Source organism: Python bivittatus, unplaced genomic scaffold (assembly GCF_059951505.1).
Source record: "Python bivittatus isolate LINGU-HERP-01145 unplaced genomic scaffold, Pbiv_v1 ctg000080_np1212, whole genome shotgun sequence".
In the NCBI taxonomy this organism is placed as follows: Eukaryota; Metazoa; Chordata; class Lepidosauria; order Squamata; family Pythonidae; genus Python; species Python bivittatus.
Window position 1 is genome coordinate 6986410 of NW_028277035.1, and position 23942 is coordinate 7010351.

General features: G+C 39.2%; 1 protein-coding gene across 1 annotated transcript; it reads left to right on the forward strand.

Moving 5' to 3' along the window:
- Positions 1–9873: 9873 nt before the first annotated feature.
- FN3K (fructosamine 3 kinase) lies at positions 9874–18678 on the forward strand. Its single transcript, XM_007441914.3, has 6 exons — positions 9874–10255; positions 11875–12026; positions 13370–13461; positions 14387–14463; positions 14873–14995; positions 16222–18678. The coding sequence occupies exons 1-6, from the start codon at positions 10115–10117 to the stop codon at positions 16558–16560; spliced, it is 924 nt and encodes a 307-aa protein (XP_007441976.1). The 5' UTR covers positions 9874–10114; the 3' UTR covers positions 16561–18678.
- The last annotated feature ends 5264 nt before the right edge of the window (positions 18679–23942 follow it).

The following is a 23942-nucleotide window of genomic DNA, read 5'->3' on the forward strand; positions in this document are numbered from 1 at the left end:
GGAAAAGGAATGACGTTTAGAGATATCACTTGGGTTAGGACATGGAGGCCGCAGCCCTGTCTGCACTCACCTGAGAGTAAATCCCATTGAGCTTAGTGGCACTTACTTCTAAGCAGATATGCATAAGACTGCATTCCTAACATGCTGTTATTTAAATAAATAGAAGAAACAAATCCCTTAAAAACTACACCATTTTGTTTTAGGATGAACAAGAACCACATACTCCCACCAACTAAAAAGGAATTGGACATTGAGGTAACTGGAAGAAGGTGCTCACTGCTTTCATGTACGGAGAAAGCTGAAAACAACAAAATATTAAGTCAGGTTTTTTTTAACCATGGCTTGTTGAACAAACTATTGGATCTTTACCCATAATGGATGGGTTAACATAGCATGCTACACTAAAACTAAGAAATCAGATCATGCCTTAGTATTATTGTGATCAGGCCACCATCAAAACCTGCACTGTAATTAAGGCTATTGGTTGAAAGTTCAGGGACAGGACAGCTATGTGATGGAAAAGGCTACCTAAATAGTCTATTAGCCTTTGAGTAAGAAACCTCCTTTTAGCCTTTTCTGTGTTTTCATAGAATACATATTTCTTTGCCGGACCTGCCACATACTGTGTAAACAGACCTTTGGGTAATTCTTTACAGCTGACACGTTTTTGCTAACAAATCTTAAAGTCCATTTGTCTCATAAGAAAGGTTCATTCCATGCAAAAATGAGTACTCTGCTCAGCCTAAGCAGTGACCTCTGACAGTGCAAATATAAAAAGAATAAAGTCTGGCCTATGCTGGATTTCAGCTATGGTTGCCTCAGAGAAGTCACAGTATGTACGGTGGATTTTGTTTTGTTTTTAATGCTAGCTACAGTATACATTAAATTTAAATTAACTAGATGCCAGTTGAGAGTCAGTTTGGTGTAGTGGTTAAGGCACCATGTTAGAAACTGGGAGACTGTGAGTTCTAGTCCTGCCTTAGGCTCAAAGCCAGCTGGGTGACCTTGGGCCAGCCACTCTCTCTCAGCCCCAGGAAGCAGGCAAGGGCAAACCACTTCTGTAATCTTGCCAAGAAAATTGCAGGGATGTGTCCAGGCAGTCACCAGGAGTCAACACGGATTCAAAGGCACCAAAAAAAAAAAAAAAAGTCAATTAGCACTGGCTTTTTATCTATTATTATTAAGTGCCATCAAGTTGGTCCTGACTTTTAATGACCGCTAATTATCCGTTTTTTTCCCCCTTGGCTACCCATGGTATTCTCGGGAATCTTCTCCAACACCAAAGCTCAAAAGTATTGATACTCTTTCTATCCTGCTTCTTCAAAGTCCAAGTTTTGCTTCTATAGAGTGTCACAAGGAAAACCATTGCTTGAATGATTCCGATCTTTGTAGATGCATGTCACAGCAACTGAATATTTTTTCCAAGGCCTTCATTGTTATCCTACCAAGTGTACCATATTACTTGACTGCTGGTTCCTTTACTGTTGATTAATTATTTGACTTTTTGCCATCAAGGTGATGTTGATTCTTAGCAACCAGTTAGGCAGACCTTCTCCAGGAAGATCTGCCCCCAACCTGGCTCTTCAGGTCTTCCAATGCTTCACCCATTGCCACTATAATTAAGTCCATCCACCTTGTTACAGGCTATCCTCTTTTTGTTTGTTCCACTTTTCTCCATGTTATGGACTTATCAAGAGAACTAGTTTTTCACATAATATATCCACAATATGATAACTTGAGCCCAGTCATTTGTGACTTGAGTGAGAACTCTGGATTGATTTTATGATTCATTCCCCTCCCCCCCAGCTATCCACAGGTTTCTCAGGAATATTCTCTGGCACCAAACTATGTTGCTTCTTCCAACTCCAACTTTCACTGATACAGAGTGTCACAGGGAAAACCATTACCTGTATGATTCTGATCTTTGTAGGTCTAAACATATCACAATACAATAATATCTTTTCCAAGGGCTTCATTGCTATCCTACCAAGTAGTAACCTGAGGCAAGGAACTCACCAAGTTTGTGAATACATTGCTAATTTCCAGTTGTATGTACACAGGAATAATTTTGTCCTGATCAATCAATTTCAGGAAGGATTTTCCAATGAACTGAGGGATGAATTAGTAAGACTGGGAATGCCAGAGAATTTGGAAGAGTTACTTCAGCTTTTGTGGTAAATGATGGCAGACTGGAGGAGGGGAAGCATGAAGGGAAGAACAGAGGGAGGCAGTTTTACATATTTTCACCACCTCTTCTTGACTCCAACAGCATGGACCCTTTGCAAATAGGAGTGATGAAGAGATCCCTCTCTGCAGTAGAGGCACAATGAAGGCAAGAGCTTGGTCTGTGTTTTTACTGTGGACACTGGAGCATGTAGTGGTTTGTCCTCCTGTCTGGAGTGGTGGTTTGTCCTGCTTTGCTTCCTTGCTCTGAACTGACTGGAAAGTATCACACTTGTGGAGATTTAGGGCACCTTATGTGGGAACCCCACCAACTGATTCTTCTTCTTTCTCTGTGACTGAAGGACAACTGTTTCATAACATTTATATGTTCCTTTCCCTCTGCAGGACATGATGGAGTGTTCAAAACATTGCATTGTTTGCTCAGAGACTTCTGCTGGCCAAGGATGAAAGTGGATATGTAAGATTATGTATCATCCTGTAATCTCTGTCATTGGGCCAAGGCCATCACTGCAAAGCCAGCTGGTTTGCTCTAGATACTCTCCTTTCCTACTGGATCAATGGACACAGTTTTTCTGGATTTTATTACCAGTCTTCCAGATGCACAAGGTTATATGGCAATTTTGGTGGTAGTGGACCTGTTTACAAGATGACTTATTTTATTCTATGCAAGGGGCTACCATCTGCTTTGGAGATTCATCATGTTTTTCAGTAACGGGGCTTAGTCATGATCTCAGATTGGGGCTCTCAATTTACATCCAGGTTTGGAAAAGCCCCATTCACTTGCTGGATATTTATATTAAATTGTCATCATATTATCTTCCACAAATGGCTGGGAAATGAACGGGAAATCAGAGAGGACTACTGCTATGGTAGAAGAATCTTTGTGTTGTTACATTTCCCATCAGCAGAACAATTGCCCTAATGGCAGCCTTGTGAGATAGTCCAGACAAGGAAGCATGCCCAGATGAACTTATTTTACTTTATTGTAAGGTTCCATTAACAGAATCTTGCAAGTCTGAAATCACATTTCTCCCCTGTCGCCTTTACAGCCCCAGAAACTAGGTAGGGTCCCTTCTGAGATGTTTGCCATGCCCACATTCCTTTTGCAGGCTAAGCTGCCTCTTATCCGACCATTCTCCTGGCTGTGGCTCTTCCCTGTGTCTCCCAAGGTCATTCCCACACACCATTACACCTAATTGGTTGATATTTGCAGAATTTGCATATAACAACTCTTTGAATTCCTCAGCCAGCACGCCTCCCTCTCAAACAGTTTATGGCTATAATCCCCACCATTTGCCCTCTAAAACTCTGGCTTGTATGGTTTTGCAAGCCCCTAATTTTCTCCAAGAGAAACAAAGCAGTACAACTCATCTTAAAAGAAGGGTTAACTTTGTCCAAGGCTACTTACTTACAAATGTTCAACAGATGAGTATAGGTGTCAGCCCCGCTAGGTAGATTAGACCACAAAACCAACTCCACAAGAAGGCTTAAACTACTTGAGACTGGATATCATAAGAGATTTTTGCAGGTCTGATTGTGCTGTTTCTCCTCCCCTTTTCTCCAGTGAATCAGGGAGGCATTTGCCTGAGTCACTTCTGAATGTTATTTCTCTGGACTTAAAAATTGTTTTAGCCCCTTTTGCCTAGGTAACAGTTCTTGCATATTTTTGTCAAGGTCATCTTCCTTTCTCTTTTCATCAGGCATGAAAGGGTCAAGACTGCTATGGGGATTTGGTAATGCTTTCCACTAAGATTTTACCCTCTTCCTGTCTATCAAAGAAAATAGACTTGGAACTTATTTCCCTTTTCCATGTAATTAGATTGGATCAACTTAGTGGCCTGTTTGCAATTGCCCGACTTAATGAAAGGACACCTGGTGTTTCATCAGTCTTTCTTGTGCAGCCCCTTACATTCAGCATCGTTCCCTCCTCTACCAGTTCTCACAGGTGGGGAAGAGCAATGTGTATGGTGGAGTGTATTTTGGATTCTAAACGCAGGAGGGGGAAGTTTGAATATTCGATTCACTGGAAGGGCTAACCCGGACATGGAACAATCCTAGAACATGGCACAGGATGTTCACACAGCACAACTTGTCTGCCAGGTCCATCTGAAATAACCATGCAAGCCCTGTTTCCCTGAACAGCCTCCAGACTCACCAGGCTGATGACCAGGAAGGGAAAATTCCTGCCACTTCAATCTCTCCAGTTCATCTAAATCTTCCGTCTCAGACTTGTCTGTTGATCATGATGAGTTACCTGGCTCGTTGTCATGCATGGGGGGAAGATTGGGCTGAAGTAGAAAGGGGCTTTGACAGTCTTTCAAGAGTCCTAACCACATTCAAGTACTTTCCTAGAGACTCCTGTTTCCTGACCTTGTTTACCTTGAACTCCTTATCTCTTGTAATGGCTCTTTGAAATTCTTTATTAAGTTCCTTCCTGCATTCTTTATCTTTCTTGACTTTGGCTCCTCTTCTCTTTATTTATTTATTTGATTTATATGGCTGCCCATCTAATACAATATAACCCTGGACTGCTCAAAACAGCAAAATACCCAGAAAAATAAAACAAGAGCCCCACAGAATTAAAACCACCACACATAACCAAGACACCATAGCACTCCCATCCAAGTACACATGTGTATGGCTCAACTGGTCCATCCTGGTCTAGTATCTGGAGGAAGAGCCAGGTCTTCATGGCCTTCTGGAAGGCCAAGAGGATAGGGTCCCTCCGGATTTTGGTGGGAGGCTGATCCAAAGGGCAAGCACTGCCATTTCATATGTTTGCTTAAATTTCTCACTGTTCTCTTTTTGATGATATCATCAGCTTCATCCAACTATTATTTTCTTGGTATTCCCTTTCCTTTTGACCCATCCAGTCTTCCTTTATTTTGTAATTAAATCCTCAGTAATTTTTTTCTGACACATTATTATACATTTTGAAAGAATAAAAGAAATAGGTGATACAGGTAAGAAACTACCAGTTTGTTTCTGGGTCCAATTCAAAGTGTTGGTCATCACCTTTAAAGCCCTTCTTGGCACAGGACCAGGTTATCTCAGTCCAGCAGAAGGGGCAGGTTGCAGACCCCACCAGTCAAGGAATTTTGATCGGTGGGGTCTAGGCAGAGAGCCTTTTCTGCTGCAGCTCCCGCCCTATGGAACATCCTGCATCCTGAGATCTGGTGTGCCCCCTCCCTCATGGCCTTCAGGAAAGGGATTAAATCCTGGCTCTGCCAGAAGGCCTGGGGGCTGGAGGGGGGCCCGCACCTGTGGAGATGGCTGGTGGGGTGATGGGTTTGTCCCCCCCCCAACATCTTGCAGGTTTTTAGGGCTAAAAATTATAGGAGGTTTTTAGGGCATTTTAATATATGTTTTTTAATTATTTATAGATTTTATCCATGGTTGGAGGGACTTGTGTTTTTTCTTTTTTATTATTGTGAGCTGCCCAGAGTCACCCGTTGGGGGAGATGGGCGGCATATGGGGGAGATGGGCGGCATACAAATTTGATAATAAATAAATAAATAAAATCAGGTACAGGTACAGAAATACAGGCAGATAAGTAACAAATCTGAACTATATAAAACTGATATATTTTAATACCTCATTGGAAGCTTATAGTATTATGTTTCATATCCATTTTCTAATCAAAACCCATATGTCCCTTATAGCTATATTGGAGATAGCCAGAAGTCACTTTCTGTTTCATTTTTCTATCTATTTTCACTATTTTAGTTTTCGTCTTTTTTGTTACAGTTCTATCCTCTTTCTTTGCTGTACTCTCTGTTTTGTATTTTAATTGTACTTTCTATATAATACAATAAAGTTTTTATTTAAAAAAACCCATATGTCCCTGTTGAACTTTAAACTAAAAATATTTGGTTAACACAGTTCAAATCATTAAAACAAGAGATAGGGAATAATGCATGAAATCAGTACTATAAATTATACATCAAGTTAAGGTACTCATCCGTTCTTTCTATGTCATCATAGAATTCTATGTCACCTTAGTATATTTTTTTCATACTGGTGACTGACTTTGGTTTTAAATCTGCATTCATTCAGCACCCATTCATTCTTCATCGTATCTCTTCTGTTCTTAAACCTAATTAATACATACTGACACTATACAGTATTTATGCTGTAATTTTTTTCTTCTTGGGTTCTTGAGGTTCTCTAAGTTTTTCTTCTTCCTTCCTTCCTTCCTTCCTTCCTTCCTTCCTTCCTTCCTTCCTTCCTTCCTTCCTTCCTTCCTTCCTTCCTTTCTTTGCAGTTGTTTCATTATCAGTTTGCTGGCTGTTTATATGTGGTAGCTTGTCCTTCCAGCCTTGACTGAGGCATTGTTTCTCCTTTCATTGGTCTTTGAATGGGAAGCTATTATGGAACTTTCAATATGTAGTACTTGTATACTGGATAAGTCACAGCAACAGCATCAACTTCAGGTATGCCTGACTGAGCAGCTCATAATACAAGGCAATATAAAAATAACAATCTCTATAAAACAGTAAAGAGATGCCCTATCTTGTCAACACAAAACAAATATCATACACTGAGCAGGGAATCCAACATTAAGCAATAACAAAAGTACTGAGCATTTGTACATCACTTTCTGCCCACTGATCACCCCACGGTCCATCAGTACGGCAATTTCCAGACCTTATAGAAGTCACTAATATGGAGAGCCATCCGCTTGGAAGGGCACAGTTGTGCTCAAGAGAATGAGATAAGAACTAACTATGAGACCCTTTATATTGACTTGAGCTATCTAGTCCAACACTATTATCTTCAGTGGGTGAAGGCTGATTATCCTTATTTCTGCAGTGATTCTCATGAGGAAGCACACTCATTGCTAATATAGATCCAACTACATGTGTAAATTCTTCTTGAGGATTGGGGGTCTATAAGTCAAGAATTAATCTAATTGACTTTGACAATAGCCCAGGTCGTGTATTAACAATAAAGTTTCTAATTTCTTATTCAGCCTTTTCAGCTTGATTGCAGACTGCACTAAGCAGCTGAATTTGCACATCAGTGCTTGGTTTGGGTTTAGTATTAGTTTGGGTTTAGCACTGGTTTATCATGATGTATGAATCCAGCCATAGTTGTAGGTAAATCTGATTCATGTCTCAGTGCCTTGTGTGAACCACATCTCCATGTTTTATTCAACAAAACATGATTAAAACAAACTGTTCTGATCTTATGCAAAGATATCTGTGAATTGGGTGGCCATACAAATTACTTAAACGAATACATAAACAAATTTAACAGATGGTTCAATGGTCACATTCCCCCATGGACAATTCTCCACAGAGTACTGGTCTTTCAGGGACCCCTTTGGATCAGCTCCCAGATTTGGTTAAGCACCAGAGGAGATTAGGATTTAGGTGGCTGTCATGTGGATGGTTATAGCCATTAAATGAATGGGGCAATTAATGCTAGGCATAGATTAAAAAGGCTAGAGCGACACATGCCAAATGACACAAGGCACTTGGGACAGAACATGTACCATGACTTAGTGTGATATACAAGCCCATCCTAACTGGCTGTTGGATCAGTCAGTATCAAAGATATCTCCCTTCCCCTTTTAGAAGGAAGATTAAAAGAGGAAGTAGACATGTGGTTGGTACACCTCTTTTTTTTCTTTTTTTTTCAGAATTTCTGTTTCAGCGAGCCTTTAGCATGCAAATGATTTTGGATATTTTCCAACAGAGAAAACTACACTGTAGAGATAATATTTCTTTCTTAACATTTATCCAATTTTTTCACATTCCATCACATTCTCCTACTATTCTGGCATGTTCTAGTGTGACAGGAATAAAAACTAAAAAGCAGCTACTGTATGCAGATAAGGGCAGGCTGGTTCTGAATGGGAGAGGTTGCAAAGGAAAGAGATTACATTACCCCCCCACCCCACCCCACCCCACCCCAGTAGACCCATTTGTTTTCTGTGCATTTGAATGGCTTTTCCCATGGAGAAAAGTCAGCTGCAGCACTCAATGACAATATATCCATTGATGTGATCTCCAGATGGGCAGTTCTGAGACTTTATGTGCTACTGTGATTTTAGTTTTCCATCCCAAACTAATACTGAGTTTGGAAAATGAAGGTGGAAAGGATGCAGTGAAGAATATTGCTGCTGCTTTCTTGTTCCCTCCCAATCAGAACACTGCATCTTGGCTTGGAGACAAGAAGTAACGCTTACCCCTTCCTTCCTTCCTTCTCTCTCTCTTCTTTCAAAATTGTGATTTCCTAAAGCAATAGATACTGGATCTGTCTCCTTTTGTGGAAATGAATCCAATACATATGCTAAGGAAATGATTATAACCCACAGTGTTCACTCAAACATGAATTCTTATCAACCCACAACACTGTCTGAATTTAAGATGCTATTTTTTTCATCTCTGCATGTGCCTGCCTTCAAGACAGTCTTGACTTGTCCATGCAGTTTGTCTTGGCAACACTTTTCAGAAGTGGATTGCCACTGCCTGCTTCCTAGGACTGAGAGACAGTGACTTGCCAAAGTCACCCAGCTGGGTTTGTGCCCAAGGTAGGACTAGAACTCACAGTATCCAGTTTCTAGCCCAGTGCCTTTAACCACTTAATCCAACTGGCTCTCCTTAGTGCCACATTAAATTCAAGGTATTTATATGATTTACCATATTTGTTAAAGACCCCACTCTTACATTTCTGGGTGTAACACCTGTGTGTGTTGAAGCTGCAATGACTTGCAAAAAGGCTCTGGTCACAATGGAGGTCATGAATTTACAAGCTACACTGGACCCTTCCACCAAGACATGGAGGTTGAAATCACCCCAAACCCCAGAGCTCAGAAACTCCAACACCAGCCCACAAATAACATTCAAGAACTCTCAAAGGGCCTCTGCTGGGCAGGCAGGTGGACAGTACACCACCAGCTGTCCCAGCTTGCCGAAATTGCACACAGTGACACTTGCAATCAGTTACTTCAAAGCAGCATCCCTTGCTATGGCTAGAGACTCACAAATTACCCAGGTACCCACCTGTTCAACTTTGGTGTTGTGGCTGATGCAGGAACTGAAACCCAGGAGAGGCGATATCTGATGGATGATGAGTCTTCATCCATTTCACTCCCCAACCAGGTCTCAGTAATACGTACCAGGTCACCATACTTGACCATCAATATATCATAAATGGACAATCTTATTTCAAAGAGACCTCCGGCATCAGCCATCAGGGGCCAGATTGCTTGTCCCCCTTCTGTAATGGCAGTCCTATAATCTAAAATACAATACGTCTAGTATTGCAAAGGAAAGTCATTTTAACTTAAAATTCAATAAAACCAGTTTCAGCTTTTATGAATTATAGATGCAGGAAGTTGCAGAAAGACAACCTATAAGATCGGCATCTTTCTTATTCTGTTGACATACAATTGTCCATCTGCAACCCCCTATTCCGTAAAACTTTTGCTGTACTTGAAATTGAAGGGTGCTCCCCCTAGGAACTAGCTGGCTATTACCATGTAATCTAGCTCCAAATAAAATAGGGAGGAGCTACAGAAGAGTCCACAGCAAAACCGTAAAATTGGCGAATTACAATGACCAGGCGCCCTCGGAGGACTTTCAGGAGCCCTCCCAACCCCACCCGACAGCGGCGTAAGAGCCCATTTTATTGCAAAGAATGACTGGTTTTTATTTGCTTTTTAGTCTACAGTAACGCTGCTTTCCTTTGGACGAGAAGCGCGCTATTTTGCACAGCGATCTCCAGACCTCCGGCGCTCGCTGACCGCGCTCCTCCCTCCTCCCTCCCCTCGGCCGCCCGCAAAGCCGCAGTACAGTATTTGATTTCTTGCGTTTCAGTTTACGTTTGGCCGCAAAGAGATGAGTGACAGAGCCCTAGTACAAATATGCCGTGGTGGCTGAAGGCGAGGGATCCTAAAGGGACAGGCGGCATTTAACAGCCATGGAAAACCTGTTGAAATCTGAACTGAAAACCAGCGTTTTGAAGCTCTTGGCTTGCTCGAGAGGAGGGTACATATGCCAAGGACAAGCCTATGAGACCGACAGAGGACGAGTGTTTGTTAAAAGCAGCACCAAGCCCCAGGTTATCGATAGGGACAGCTCTGTTAGCTACTGAAATACTGCCGTTGGGAAGGCTTGGGGACGAGGGGGGCAGTCAGCTGGTAGCGGCCGCGATAGTCGTCCTGTGACACAACTGTTCGTTTTGGTTTTGCGCTTGCAGAAAAGGGTGCAGAGGGTGGGCGAGGCGAGTTGCGTTTAGGGGTGTTTCGATTTTCTCCGCAGCTTGATCAGGGCCTGTTTTGCGGGGGGGGGGAGGGGGGAATACATGTTCCGCGATTCGACCGTGGGGTGAAATCAGTGGAGGTAGTCCTGGACATTTGCAGTCATCATATAATTAGCCCTTCTGCTCTAGTCCTCATGAACTCTCCCACTATGCAAACATTTGATTAAATTTTGGAACCTGCACAGATTTATTGTGATGGAGACCTGTCTCCTGGTTTGTCATTCTTTCAAAGCACTTTCAGTACTGGGAATTTGGACGTCAATGAATAATAATAATTTGTCTGAGATGGGTGGCTATATACATGGGATATATTCATGAATATAATAAATGAATTAAACTTGTATGCTGTCTGACTCTCAGTGACTCTAGGCAGCTCACAACAATCAAAGAAATTACAATAAAAACAATAAAAACAAATACAATCAAATACTAATTATTTTCTCTGAGAAAAGAAGTTTTATTTTCTATATGAAGCAAATAGAAAAATACATTTGATTTTTTTTTACAGAGTTTGATAGTTATTAAGATGTATGTTTTTTAAGGATTTTTAAAAGTTAATGCTGACCATGGATGTTTTAATGGTGGTTGTATTCTTTGCATGCTCTCATATCCATTCCTAAGAACATTCTTGTTGATAACCAGTATATCGAAATTTATTTATATGCCAGCAAATGTTTTCTCTATTTTTTTAATACAAGTTGATAATTTTGCCATTAGTTTATTGCAGGAGTAAAAAAACATGGGTTGATGGACATATTAGGAATTATAAGAGCATGTTGTTAGTACTTTCATAAAATGGTCACAAATCACCCTTTTATGAAAGGGCAGATTCAGGATCTCTCCTCATCCTATACTCTCTAAAGATGTGCTCCAGCTTCCTTTTGTGAGCCACTTCCAAACAAAAAACTGAGTTACATTTATCCACCATTTTTATTTTCTAAGAATGCCTATTTGGGCCCAGAGACATTTTCTGAAATAAAGAGACTGGAGCTTTCTTTAGCAGTATGTTCTAACTTCTTGTTTATTGATTTTGTTAATGTTTGTGAATTGGAAGGATCTAAAACAACCAGGAAGAGCAGAGTGCTTGGCATGGGTCAAAGAAGGGCCTATGGGCAACTGAGTGCCTATTTCTGACATACGTGTTTACTGTGCAAGGCTTCCTTCACCTGCTCCTGGATTTTATTCCAATGTTTGGGGTATATTTATTTTTGTTTTGGGGAGATGATAAGTTCAGGTTTAAAGAAATGCTATTCCTGTATAACAGTTCTGTTGAAATGTTACTAAACTGGACTGTATTTATATTTTAAAGAATTGACTGAATTCTTCAAACACAAATCAAAGAAACAACTCTTTTTCTGTCCTGTGGAATCCTAATGTGCAACCAATTTTCATTAAGTTATATTCTTCTTTCTGACCAGGCTAGGACTATGTTTGAGGGTGAAATGGCAAGTTTAACAGCAATTCAGCAAACCAACAGTATACGGGTTCCTCAGCCAATTAAAGTGATGGATCTTCCTGGAGGTGGAGCAGCATTTGCTATGGAGTATCTAAAAATGAAAAGCCTCAACAAGTATGTTAAAGGCCTCATTTTAGGATGTTGCTTCTCCAAATTAACGTCCCTGTTCTTTTCTTTTGCAATGGCAGTTCTGAAAAGAGCCTATATGTTACTGCCATGAAACAGTGTCTCACTGGGAGTAAAATAAATTCTAGGATGGGGATTTTCAGGTTTTCTTGGGCTGTGGAAAGCTAAGTTTCCTGAAACCCCTGATCAAGAGGCAAACCTCTACGGACAGAAAATTTGTAATAAAACAACTTGTACTGATTGCTGCTAATTGTCATCTGTCTGTAACAAAAAGACTGATTAGGAGATTCCTGCCATGTCCATCAGAAACTTTCCATTTGACCTTGCTTCAAGTTCTAGCAGGGCTGGGTCAGAACATAGTTTGAAAAATCCTGTTCTGGGTATTAACAAACTCACATTCATAACAGATCATAGGATGATTTCAGTGAAGTTATGCCAGCATGGAATTCCTCCCTTTACTCACATATGTACCCTGTATGATGACAATCATATATATGGTATCTGTCAGGGTCGGAGAATCTACTTTGTCTGGAATATCTTGGCTGGATTGGCCAAGTGGAAGCATTCAAACATCCCAAGGTTCATTTCATCTGTTAACTCTCCACATCATGTCTGGTATTATGTCCACATCATGGCTGGTATGATGTCTTGCTCCAGTGTGGACACACAATCATTTGGAGGGGCCAGTCATAGCAGTATGAGAGCTTCCTTATGGTATTGCTACTGACATTTTGATAAGGTACCTTGAAACCAGGCAGGATGAATGTAATACCTACAGAAATTTCTCATAAGGAAGATGTGGGCAACTTGCCCCCCTTAATGGTATTTCAGTTATCTTTTGTCAAGTGATGAAATGAAAAAGAAATTTGCCCCTCTTCTGGAAGCTCACAGCAAAGGGAGCAGGAAGGGGGGAGACCGGGGAGGTAAAGAATGGGATGTCAGAAATAAAGAGAGTATATCCAGATCAAGAACTTACCATGGTGATTCAATTTCCCCGACAGATTATCTTCTGAGAAAATATGGCGCTCAATGAAAGAGAAAAATAAATACTCAAGGATCTTCCTCCATTGTGCAGTGTTTCAACCATATTTGAATGGGTTCACATCCATGTTAAGCTAAAAGAGTAACCTTGTGTGAAATGGGTGGCTATATAAATATATATATATAAATAAATAAATAAATAAATAAATATCTTATTGAATGTGTTGTGCAAATACAGTAATTGTTTTCTAAATTATATATGTGTGTGCATGCATTTATATAAAATCTGTTCAGGCTGGTTTGAAACTGCATGATCCACAACTTTGGAATTTGTTTTCCTGTCCTTCTAGATACTCAGCAAAACTTGGAGAACAAATAGCAGATCTTCATCTTTACAATAAAAAAAATGGAGAAAAACTAAGGAAAGAAGAACAAACAATTGGTATCATATAGATGTTATGAACTATGAGTTACTTATAATTAACAAGATTTGGGCATAACTTCTAGATGGAGGCTGATGTGTTAAAGATATTAAATTGTATATATAAGATATTGAATTGTATTTATTGTATTAAAGATATTGAAATGTATACGTAAGCAATTAATATTATGCCCCATTTTCCTTTCTTTTGCACAAAGAATTCTTTCTTTCCTATAATACTGCTGCTTGCTTCTGTTCTATCAGAAAATGGACATTATTGCTGACCCTGCAAAAGTATATACACAGAACAACCTGGATGCCAGATCAGGCATAAGTACTGTATTCTGCAATACTTATTCCAAGAATTTTAACTCCCACATTATACAGGTAGTCCTCACCAACCGCAGTTGGGACTGGCAACTTAAGTGATGCAGTCATAAAATGAAATGTCATGTGATCGCACCTGACTTATGACATCAGTTCTGGTTGTGGTCATTACGCGAATCACTGTGGGTTATTAAGCGTGATGTCACATGATTGTGACTTGCAACTTCCTGCCAGCTTCCCCATTGACTTGTCGGAAGCTGGCTGTGAAGGTCACAAATGGCAATCACATGACCATGGGATGCTGCAACCGTTGTAAATGTGCACCAGTTGCCAAGTGCTCGAATTGCGATCATGTGAATGTGAGGATGTTGTGACAGCCACAACTTCGAGGACCAGTCATAAGTCTCCCTTTTCAGTGCCATTGTAACTTCGAATGGGTACTGAACGAGTGGTCAATAAGCAAGGACTACTTGTGTACTATTTAAGGCTGCATTCTGAGAACTATTTCTTGATATGGAATTCAGTAGAATTCATTTATGAGTTGCTTAATAAGTAGAGAAAACATGCGTTTCTCATTTTCCTGTTTGCAACCTAACTTTTGTCAGTTTATTTTGATTAGGTGTAGGCCAGACAGAACCTTACTATGTGGATAAATTTGGATTTTATGTAGTTACCTGCTGTGGCTATATAACTCAGGTAAGTTCTTTGTACAAACTATATGACATAAGATGCAGAGTGTTAATTGCAAAGCTGTCCTCTCCTTCTAGACTACTGAACTTAAATTATTTAGGTATTTTTATACCTGGTAGGTATAAGGAAGCAAGGGAGTAAGTCTTTTCTTAAACAGTTATAATCATTCTGCCTTGTGACCTGCGTCTAAAGCCCAACATTATTTCTACCATTGTAACTGGCCATACAAAAATGGTTTTTGTAGAGAGTGTATACAGTTTTTGTACTGATTTTTTGCTAAGGGACATTGTGGCTGGAATTTTGCACAGGATTTATTGAAGGTGATTGCCACAAAAATCAAGTGTTCAAAGAAGGCAATCTTATGCTCTGGTTGATAACTTCATAGCATTATTTTTCCACTATTTTTATTTTGCAGGTCAATGACTGGCAAAATGACTGGCCTACTTTTTTTATTCGACACCGCCTCCAAGCCCAAATGGATTTAATTGAAAGAGATTATGGAGACAGAGAAGCAAGACAGTTGTGGGAACAGCTAAAGGTAGGAGGAAAATGCTAGAATGCCATATTAAAGCAGCAGAAAATGTCAGAATGCCTGCCTCTGACAAGATCCAAGTATGCATTTCTGTCTCTGCATCACTCTACCAGCTTTTATTACAGCTATGAGATTTTCTTCCCAAGTAGTTCACTTCTCTGGCAGATTGGTCGATTTATTCGTTTTATTTGTCCACTGCTCTTCAACGTATTTTTTTCCAGCTATGATTTGATTGCCCTACAGTCTTTTTGGGATGACTTGGATATCATTTTTTCCCTCCAAGCCTGTCTTACAAGTGAAATGTAAGAAAATGGGTATACAAATCAGAACTGAAACCTGTTTACTGAAAGGATGAGCCCAAACTTGGTCTGTCCTATTGCATTCATAATACAGGACTGCATTTCATATAACTGTACTAACTCTTGTATTATTTGCATCTTTTTTTTATCTATATTAAATCTGGTTTAATGAAGTTGGTAGACATCTTACTGTTTAAGTCACATATCTAGATCTGCTCATTCCAAACATTCAAGGTGAATAACTAAAGTTCTGGATTTGTGTTCATGAATTGAATGCTATCCACCTTTAGCTCCTGTCTGTCATAACTCCTTGCCAGACTAACATGTGATGAAACAATTTGGTGAGGCTCTCTTCTGCAAAAGTGTTCATTTCACACAGCATATCTCTAGAACCAAGCTTTCATTTTGTACTTTTCATTTTTCTAGATGAAAAGTACACAGAGTATTTAAAAAGCAAATAGGCCTTCTACAGGACAGCTGCTGATCCTGAATCAGTTTCCCAAGGAGACAAAGATTTTGCATCCTTGTAATCCTCCTTCCCATTGCTTCCAGTCTGTCTCTCAGCCTCTGCCTCTGTCAAACTTTCTATAGTACATTTATCTCTCTCTCAACAGCCTGTGATCTAAAATCATTCTAAAATCGGAAAAAAACACTCAAAAGCAATTACAAAGATTGTCCCAGAAGTTAAGAAAGTCTCACACTACCCTTTTCATCTTATCAGGCTAAGCCATAGTGTGAAGCCCAACAGTGCCAGTAAAAGCAACAAAATTTGTAATATATCCAGTTTACAAACTGGGATTAAAAATAAAAACATAAGATTTAGAATTTTATGAATGTTCTGCTATATGCCTTGTAGTTTCCTCAGTAAAAAAAAATGTTCTTATTTCCTTTGGCCACTTTTTAAGGTATGTGTTTTTGTAATGCTTTTTACAGCCAAAGATTCCAGAGATGTTTTGTGACCTGGAAATCATTCCTGCACTCATTCATGGGGACCTGTGGTCAGGAAATGTAGCTGAAGACGACTCTGGACCAATTGTCTTTGACCCAACTTGTTTCTATGGCCATTCAGAATTTGAACTTGCAAGTGCTATAATGTTTGGTGGATTTAGTAGCTCTTTCTTCTCTGCTTATCACAGCAAAATCCCTAAGGCTCCAGGCTTTGAAAAACGCAATAGCCTTTATAAGTTATTTAACTACATAAACCACTGGAACCATTTTGGTACAGAATTTCGGGGACCTTCTCTTAATGTAATGCAAAGACTTTTAAAATAAGTGTTATGCGCAGTCATTTTAGTAAGTGATTCTTGGTTTGGTACCTGTTGCTTCAAATATGATGCATCAGAATAGTTACCTAGAAGATAGAAAGAGTTAAATTGTTGTCGTATACATCTGCTTCCTCACAAATTCTTGCAGTGGGCTTATAATAATTGCATGCTATAATTATCAATTGGTATAAAGATAATTATTTCAAAAACAGCTCATCCTCATGTCCCCTTAAATAAACATGCCCCAGTAACAGTTTTGTGACAGATCTTCATGATATTGCCTTCATTGTATCCCCAGCCTACATCTGAGGCAGCTTAAAGTTGTCTCCAGCTGTTCTAGTTTTAAAGTAATGTTTTCCCTCTTCTCCCAACCCAGCTTTTGCCACAAATATATTGCATGCTTCATTAGTTGAGGTGGTTGCTGTGGGCATTTCCCTCCCACCAGTCACTGTACTCTGCTCTCCGTGATCATTTGGGCTTTCACTGCAGGAGAGACCAGACATCTGGGTTCTGCAGAAGCATCTCCATTAGTCTGACTGACACTTTTCAAACTGTTTTTTGGGTCTAATGCAGGATCCTTACAAACACGGGTTTAGTGCTCTCTTGAGGGAGTGGCAGTCCTGTGTCAATTTAAGGTCAGTTTAAATGAGGAAACAGAGCCAGGTTCTCTTAGTTATGCTTTGCTTGTTCTGTCACCAGGGAATGTCTTACAGGTTTTCTGCTGTTCTGCTAACAAGGGGTTTCACATGGCTGATTCTTACTGTTTTTATTACTTTGGGGGGGAAGTTCCCAGTTTTCATACTCCATTCTGGCTTCATGGCAACCCACAAGCCACTTCTGCTGAACTGAACTGGACTCACTGCTAGCACTCTCTTTGCCTAGCAGCATTAGTCAAGGATGAATCTTGTTCATACTTGATCCTTCTCTCCCATTTCACCTGACACCCCTCTCCCATGCCTGGGATCTGTTAGTTCAGCAACTAGACTGGTGGCTAAATATGCTATTCTAACCCATCTATAGTCATCTCACCCCATAAGGGAAGATTGGTATTTATCTGCTGGCAGGCAGTGCTCAGTGGGATTGGGAGAATTCACTAGACACTTTCCTTAACTTGTCCCCATTAAAAGAGTAAGGGCAGCACCAGTTGCTGGCTTCATTACTGTGCCAGAATAGGGTTCAGTAATTGGGGCATACTTTTCTGCTGGTTCAAGGACTGATGGATAGCATTTTAAGACAGCCATCTATTTCTGCCTTGAGTTAAAGAGAGAACCTTGCTGGCTAAGAATTCAGGGTATTACAATCTACACATATCCAGAATGTACCAGATTGGAAATGACTATATTATGCTACATCTGCACTGACTATGCTATTCCTTTCAGGCAACTTTGTTATTGCTTACCTTGTGCCAACATGTCAAAAACTGTATTGGCTGCTGGGACATATGGATAGTCAAGTGGAAAAGACTTGTGGAAGATGTACATGGTAACTGCAGCGAGATTACTATATGCATAAAGGTGGAATGGTTGAAGATGACAGAACTTGCATAAATGGCAAAACATACTTGTTTGATTAGGGAAAATACAACAAATACATTTTATTAGTGACCAGAAACCCTTTATGGACTTTTTGCTGAAAAGGGAAAGAAATGAACTAGTGATTTATGGATTTGATGATTAGAAAGGGGAAAATATGGGAAGAAGGGAATTATGATGTAATGTTAAAGAGGGAGGATAGATGATAAATTTATTTGTAACTGCTGTAAAGAAGATTGGAAGTCAATCCCTTATATATTTTCTTTTCTTTCTTCGGTGTATCTTTTTTTACTTATTCACTTGCTCTGCTTTTTTTCTTTTTTTCTTTACTTCTTTTACTTTTCTTTAAAAGTATAAAAATTTAGAACTAGTATAAACATTTAGTACTAGGATATATGCTGTTAATCCTTCAAGGACTCATGCAACGCTGATAGAAGTAGCCAATCCTGCTAATATTTTAATTCTTAGTGATTCTGTTCCAAGATAGTAATCCAAAACAAATAATGAAGTTCCAGTGTTCATATCTTCCCATTTTTTCTCCATCTAAGAAGAATTACTTTAAAATACAGAAATGCAGAGAAAATTATGTATTTCTCTAGTCACTGATTCCCATACTACTTCAGGATTCATTTGATCACTGTGCTGCATTTACTTATTATATCTTATTTGAAAAATTATTCTAATGTCTCCTTTCCGCTAGAAAAAAAGTTGCATTGTTATTTTATAAGATTATTGCACTTTAGTAGTCCTAGCATCTCTAAGAAAATTTATAGAATAGGATGTTGAAAATAATTAACAATCTTTGAAATGTATATTAGAAATGCATATATGGTAAATCAAATAAAAATGATTTGAGGGAAAATTCTTTATAGTGGTTGATGGCCTCAGAATTATGCAGGAACATAGATTAACTATTTATTGAAAGAAAACATTTAATATTTATGATTGCTCTTTTTCTAAAAATATATTGTTATTATATTTTTAAGAGGGCATGCTGGCGAAATTCCTCAGTAATATTCATTGACCCCAATCAGTGAATTCCCAGATAAATCAGTATAGGTCCTTGGTTCTAATATTTTACTTTTTTTTTTCTTTTACAAAGTTCTTGTATCACAAGAGTAACGCTATGGATAAGCTCACAATATGTAATAATACAGAGTTTGAATGAAAGTTCCTGTACATATAATGTGGAATCTAAATAAAGCACAGCTTTATTTACATCATTTGAAACTAGAGTTCTTATAACTATAAACTTAGGCATCTAACTTCTTATGAGTTTGAAATCAAAATTGTAGTTTCTCCGCATTTGGGGTACTTTCTCCTCTTTCAAGCTTAATTGCCAGGCAAGTGAGGGGGAAGAAATCGGCTGCAGTCCAAATGGAAAAACCTCACAGCTTACATGGGGCTTACAGGCTAAATATTCACCACCATCGTTTTAAGAGTTTATAATAAATGGGATTAAATATGACTTTCATACAGTATACAGGAATGTTTAAAGAAGGAAAAAAAGGGGGAAAAAGAATCTTTTCCCCATTTTCTGCTACACTGAACAGGAAACAGGGATTTGATGGTCTCAATTACACCTTCCAGCTCTGGTTCTGTGAATCTATGAATCTACATTTTGTCCTATTGACATGATAATCTCAAGGGGATAGATAACAAGCAAGAAACTGCTTATTCTCTCTTAAAACCTATAGCTAACCAAGGTTTCACCTTACAATTAACACTAATATAGTGGTGCTGCATTTTGAAGACTTGTTGAACTGTAGAGGAGTAGCTGAGTCACATGAAGTGAAGATGAGATGGCAGTGTACAGATTCTGTAACTCACACAAAGATAAATGTGTTGTATGATTAACGCCTGCCTGCCAATCTCAGTATATTTTTACTTGGAAAGACAGTTACTTTTTGGGATTTCAGAAAGAGGTCCTTTACATCAGCTGCTCCCTGATCTTTTTGGCACAGCAGGTGAAGACCTAAGGGGAGTGAGAAGGAAAAAGGCCCATTATTTCTTTCTGGACAGGACTATAAGATTCTATCAAACTAGATGGAACACTTATGACCAAATCACTTACGAGGCTAAAATCATAATTAGGCAAACTTTTTTTTTAATCGAAAGAGATGAAGGTGGAGTATGATTTTCATTTGGATGACAATGAATAGGAAGAGGAAGTTTAACATCTTCCTCCTTGATATACTTCAGTTGAAGCTGCCACCCCCATTACTCCCCAGCACACTCCTTTCAGTAGTGTCAATGGGACCTTTCCCCCCCTCCTGGAATCAACAGCAATTACAGAGAACAGTGAATTTCCTTTTACGTTCCCTTGAAACATCCTGTTTAGATCTCTCAAACTTCTGTAACCTTAATGTGAAGATACTGAGCTCAACTCCTAGTGACTACATGCCTAAAATGGAAACTTGGAAGTGCTTGTCAAGCTTTGTAAGCAATTTGTCACAGATCAAATCACTATGATATGAACTTAAAGCAATTCCCCTATGTTTCTATTCCACAGAAATATCCAGGATAAATTAAAAATCTTCAAAGCCACGCTATCTTAAGAAATCTTGGCAAACAAGATTTTAAGCTGCAACAATTACTTAAATATGGCCATGCTAGATCAAAGAAAAGTCCCAACACTGATTATTATCTTGCTGTACCCTCATTTCATTCCTCCATTTGGTGGATGACCTAATACTGCCAGAGTTACTGAAAGGACATGTCTATGGGTGGGCCTCTTTCTTTGCCCTCTTTTTCACCCATATCAACCATACACTCTTAATGCCAGGTGACTGGACCTGATCTAAGAATAGTGACAACTGTTACACTATTGTCTAGTTACTCTATTAAGCATACCTAGTAAATTATATGCCCCCTTCTTGTATTATAAGCTATTGGATTGGCTGGAGTAGGGAGGGCAGATCCACAATGGATCAGTGTGCCATCTTACCATTTCTAATAGAGAAACATGCATATGGCCAACACCCTCCCCCATCCCCATATGTTGCCTTCATTAGCTTAAAATTGCCCTTCAGTTCTATTCCAAGGGACAAACTATGGTGGAAGCTGTCCCTCACATCTATAGGTTGGTAGCTACTCTCCTTAATTAGGCTGCTGTATAAAAATACAGTGACCCAAAGTTAGATGGGACAGAGCTGAAAACCTTACTGTGGACATTCCAATCCACTGAGGAGTGAAGCAGTGTTGTATTCTAACTCCCTTGTTGAATATGTACGTGAATTCAGTGGTAGCTGCCTTAACCGGAAAGGAATTCCATGATCCTAAACTCAGTGACATGCATTTGGCAGTACTGCAGATAATGTGGCAGTTCTTTTGCTTACACAGGTGGCCCTGAGAGGAATTTTGTAAGGGGAAAGGACTTACAGTCTGGAAGACCTAATCACTACAAACATCAATGGCAAATTGGAAATAATAAAACTGAACAAGTTCCAGCTTGTAAATATCTTGGCATAATTTTTCAAGCCTTCAGAGCTTGGTGGGAACAAATTACAGCCATTTCTCCCAGAAGCACCAAGGCAATTCTACACTTTTTCATTCCAAAGGAGGAAGATGCATGCCTGCCTCCATCAAGATTTTTAATGCTAAAACTATATCCCAAATCTGTACAGTGCACAGTATTGTGCCTACAATAATTCAAAGCCCTTAGATGTTGTTTAATCTAGGTTTTTTATGAGCACTCTTCTGCATCCCATGCTGTGTTTCAGATGTATGGAAATTGGTAATGATTCCACTGGAGATGAGAGTCCACTTTGCCCACTTTCTTACTGGCTTAAATTTCTGTTTTCCAGTGGCTCACTGGACCATTAATTCTCTTTGATGGATTTTTATCAAGGTGGAAAAAAAAATCTCAGCTGACTTGTATTACTGTGGCCTTTCTATATGCTAGTTTAGAGGGAGCTAAAGCTGAAATCTGTCAAAGAGTCTTTGACTGCACAGCAGATGGATTTTGGGTGTTACAGGGCAGTGGGTTCCAATATGGAAATCTTGTATACCCACAAACTACTTATTCAGCTTTGTTTGCACAGCGTACTACAGAGCATTTTCTGCAGCTCATTTCAACACCTTACCCCTAGTAGTACTAAATGGGAGGGGCACAGTAGGACCTCATTCACTGAGAGATGCTGCCCTTGTGGTCAGAATGAACCTAAGAATCTGTCACATGTATTTTCCCACTGCCTTTTTTACATCATTTTACATACAGAGATACCTTAACTGCCTCACAAAAAAACCCCACATCTGTTATGGGAGGCGGTTCATTTCCTACTTATAGATTAGAACTCTACCATCATCTATAGATTTGCTAAGTTTCTATGTGCAGTGATTTCCATAAGAAGGCACAAGATGTCCTAATCCTGGAGTGATGACATTATGAAGTTTTTCTTTTCTTTTTTATCATATTTTATTCTATTTCTATTTTATCTTGTATTTTATACTGTTTTATTGTATCTTACTCATTTTTTTTTCTTTTCTCCGTTTTTTAATTCTTCAGTTTTAGGTTTTATATGACTGTTTTGTTATATTTGGTGTTGCTTCTGTATATTTATGCTTGCTGGTCATTGACCATAATGAAATAAATTTGATTTGGTTCACAGAAATATCCAATATAAATAAAAAAATCTTCAAAGACTGAAGTGATATTTTAAGAAATCTTGGCAAGATTTTAAGCTACAATTATTTAAATACTGCCATATTAAAGCAGACAAAAGTCCCACTACAGTGTCTTCAATAACATTCAGAAGTTGCCCCAGAAAACCTTGCAGGCCATATCTGGATCTCATATTGTGAATAATAAGTGTAATTTACAAACCTAGCCTTTAGGACAAAGTGTATCAGGAAATTTCTAGTACATGTGAACAGGCGGCGTTGGGTGAAATATGACATTCTTTTCCATTCAAAGAGAGAATGACCTTGGCTTTGGTGTTAACATCTATCTGGTACTATTAAGTATGGAGTTCCACTGGGTCCCATCTTTGTTTAAAATCTCTTTAATTTTTTTAAAGGAACACTGTATATAAAAATACCTCTTAACATTTGCCTTTACTTCACCACTGACATCCATGTATATGCTTCCCATTCAAAGGTTCTAATGCAGATATCATGACTCTAATGCAGTTATGTATGTAGAGTTAGCTTGCTTGATCTTTTAGAATTTAATTATGCCTTTTCTCCATTATTATTATTAATTAAATTTATTATGGCCACCCACTCCAAAAGACTATGTTATTAACATATATTGTTAGACTGTTCTTTAATTGAATAAGAGTATGTTCTTATTCTGGATATGAATTCACTTATGACTCTGGACCAGCCAGTTTGTAAGTTACCTCTCAAGGTAGTCTCAGTATAACATGGGTATGTGAGAAGGGAATCATTAATTTATTTTTTCTATTTTTAGAAAATAGATATATGTACGTGTGTGCGCGCATCTATCCATCCATCCATCCATCCATCCATCCATCCATCCATCCATCCATCTTTTTTGTTTCCTGGGCCGATTCTATAATAGAAAAAACAAATATAACATCCTTTCTAAAAAACAAAACAAAACCCACAGTACAATCACGAGGTGCACCGTCCTGACTTCCCTCCTTGGAAGAAAGGGATAACTATTCTCCGTCGTTCTTGTCTGAGTTGCCTACCGTCCTCATCCTTTAACCTTTACTGGCGCTGGGTCTGGGTCTGTACCATTTCTATAAAATGCATTTGATGAGAAGCTGGTGTTGCCGCCCGGCCTGGCGTGGGGCAAAACAGCTGCTTTGCTACTTCGGGACTGAGAGAAAGCTGGGGAGAAGCGCTAGGAAAGGACGCATCACCAACAACCCCCTCCGAGCTCATCGGC

Bases quoted from the DNA above. Each gene is read 5' to 3' on its own strand.
- FN3K (XM_007441914.3), top strand. From the start codon at position 10,115: ATGGAAAACCTGTTGAAATCTGAACTGAAAACCAGCGTTTTGAAGCTC. The intron at 10,256-11,874 runs GTTATCGATAGG...CTTTCTGACCAG, and splicing joins AAAGCAGCACCAAGCCCCAG to GCTAGGACTATGTTTGAGGG. The intron at 14,464-14,872 runs GTAAGTTCTTTG...TTTATTTTGCAG, and splicing joins GCTGTGGCTATATAACTCAG to GTCAATGACTGGCAAAATGA.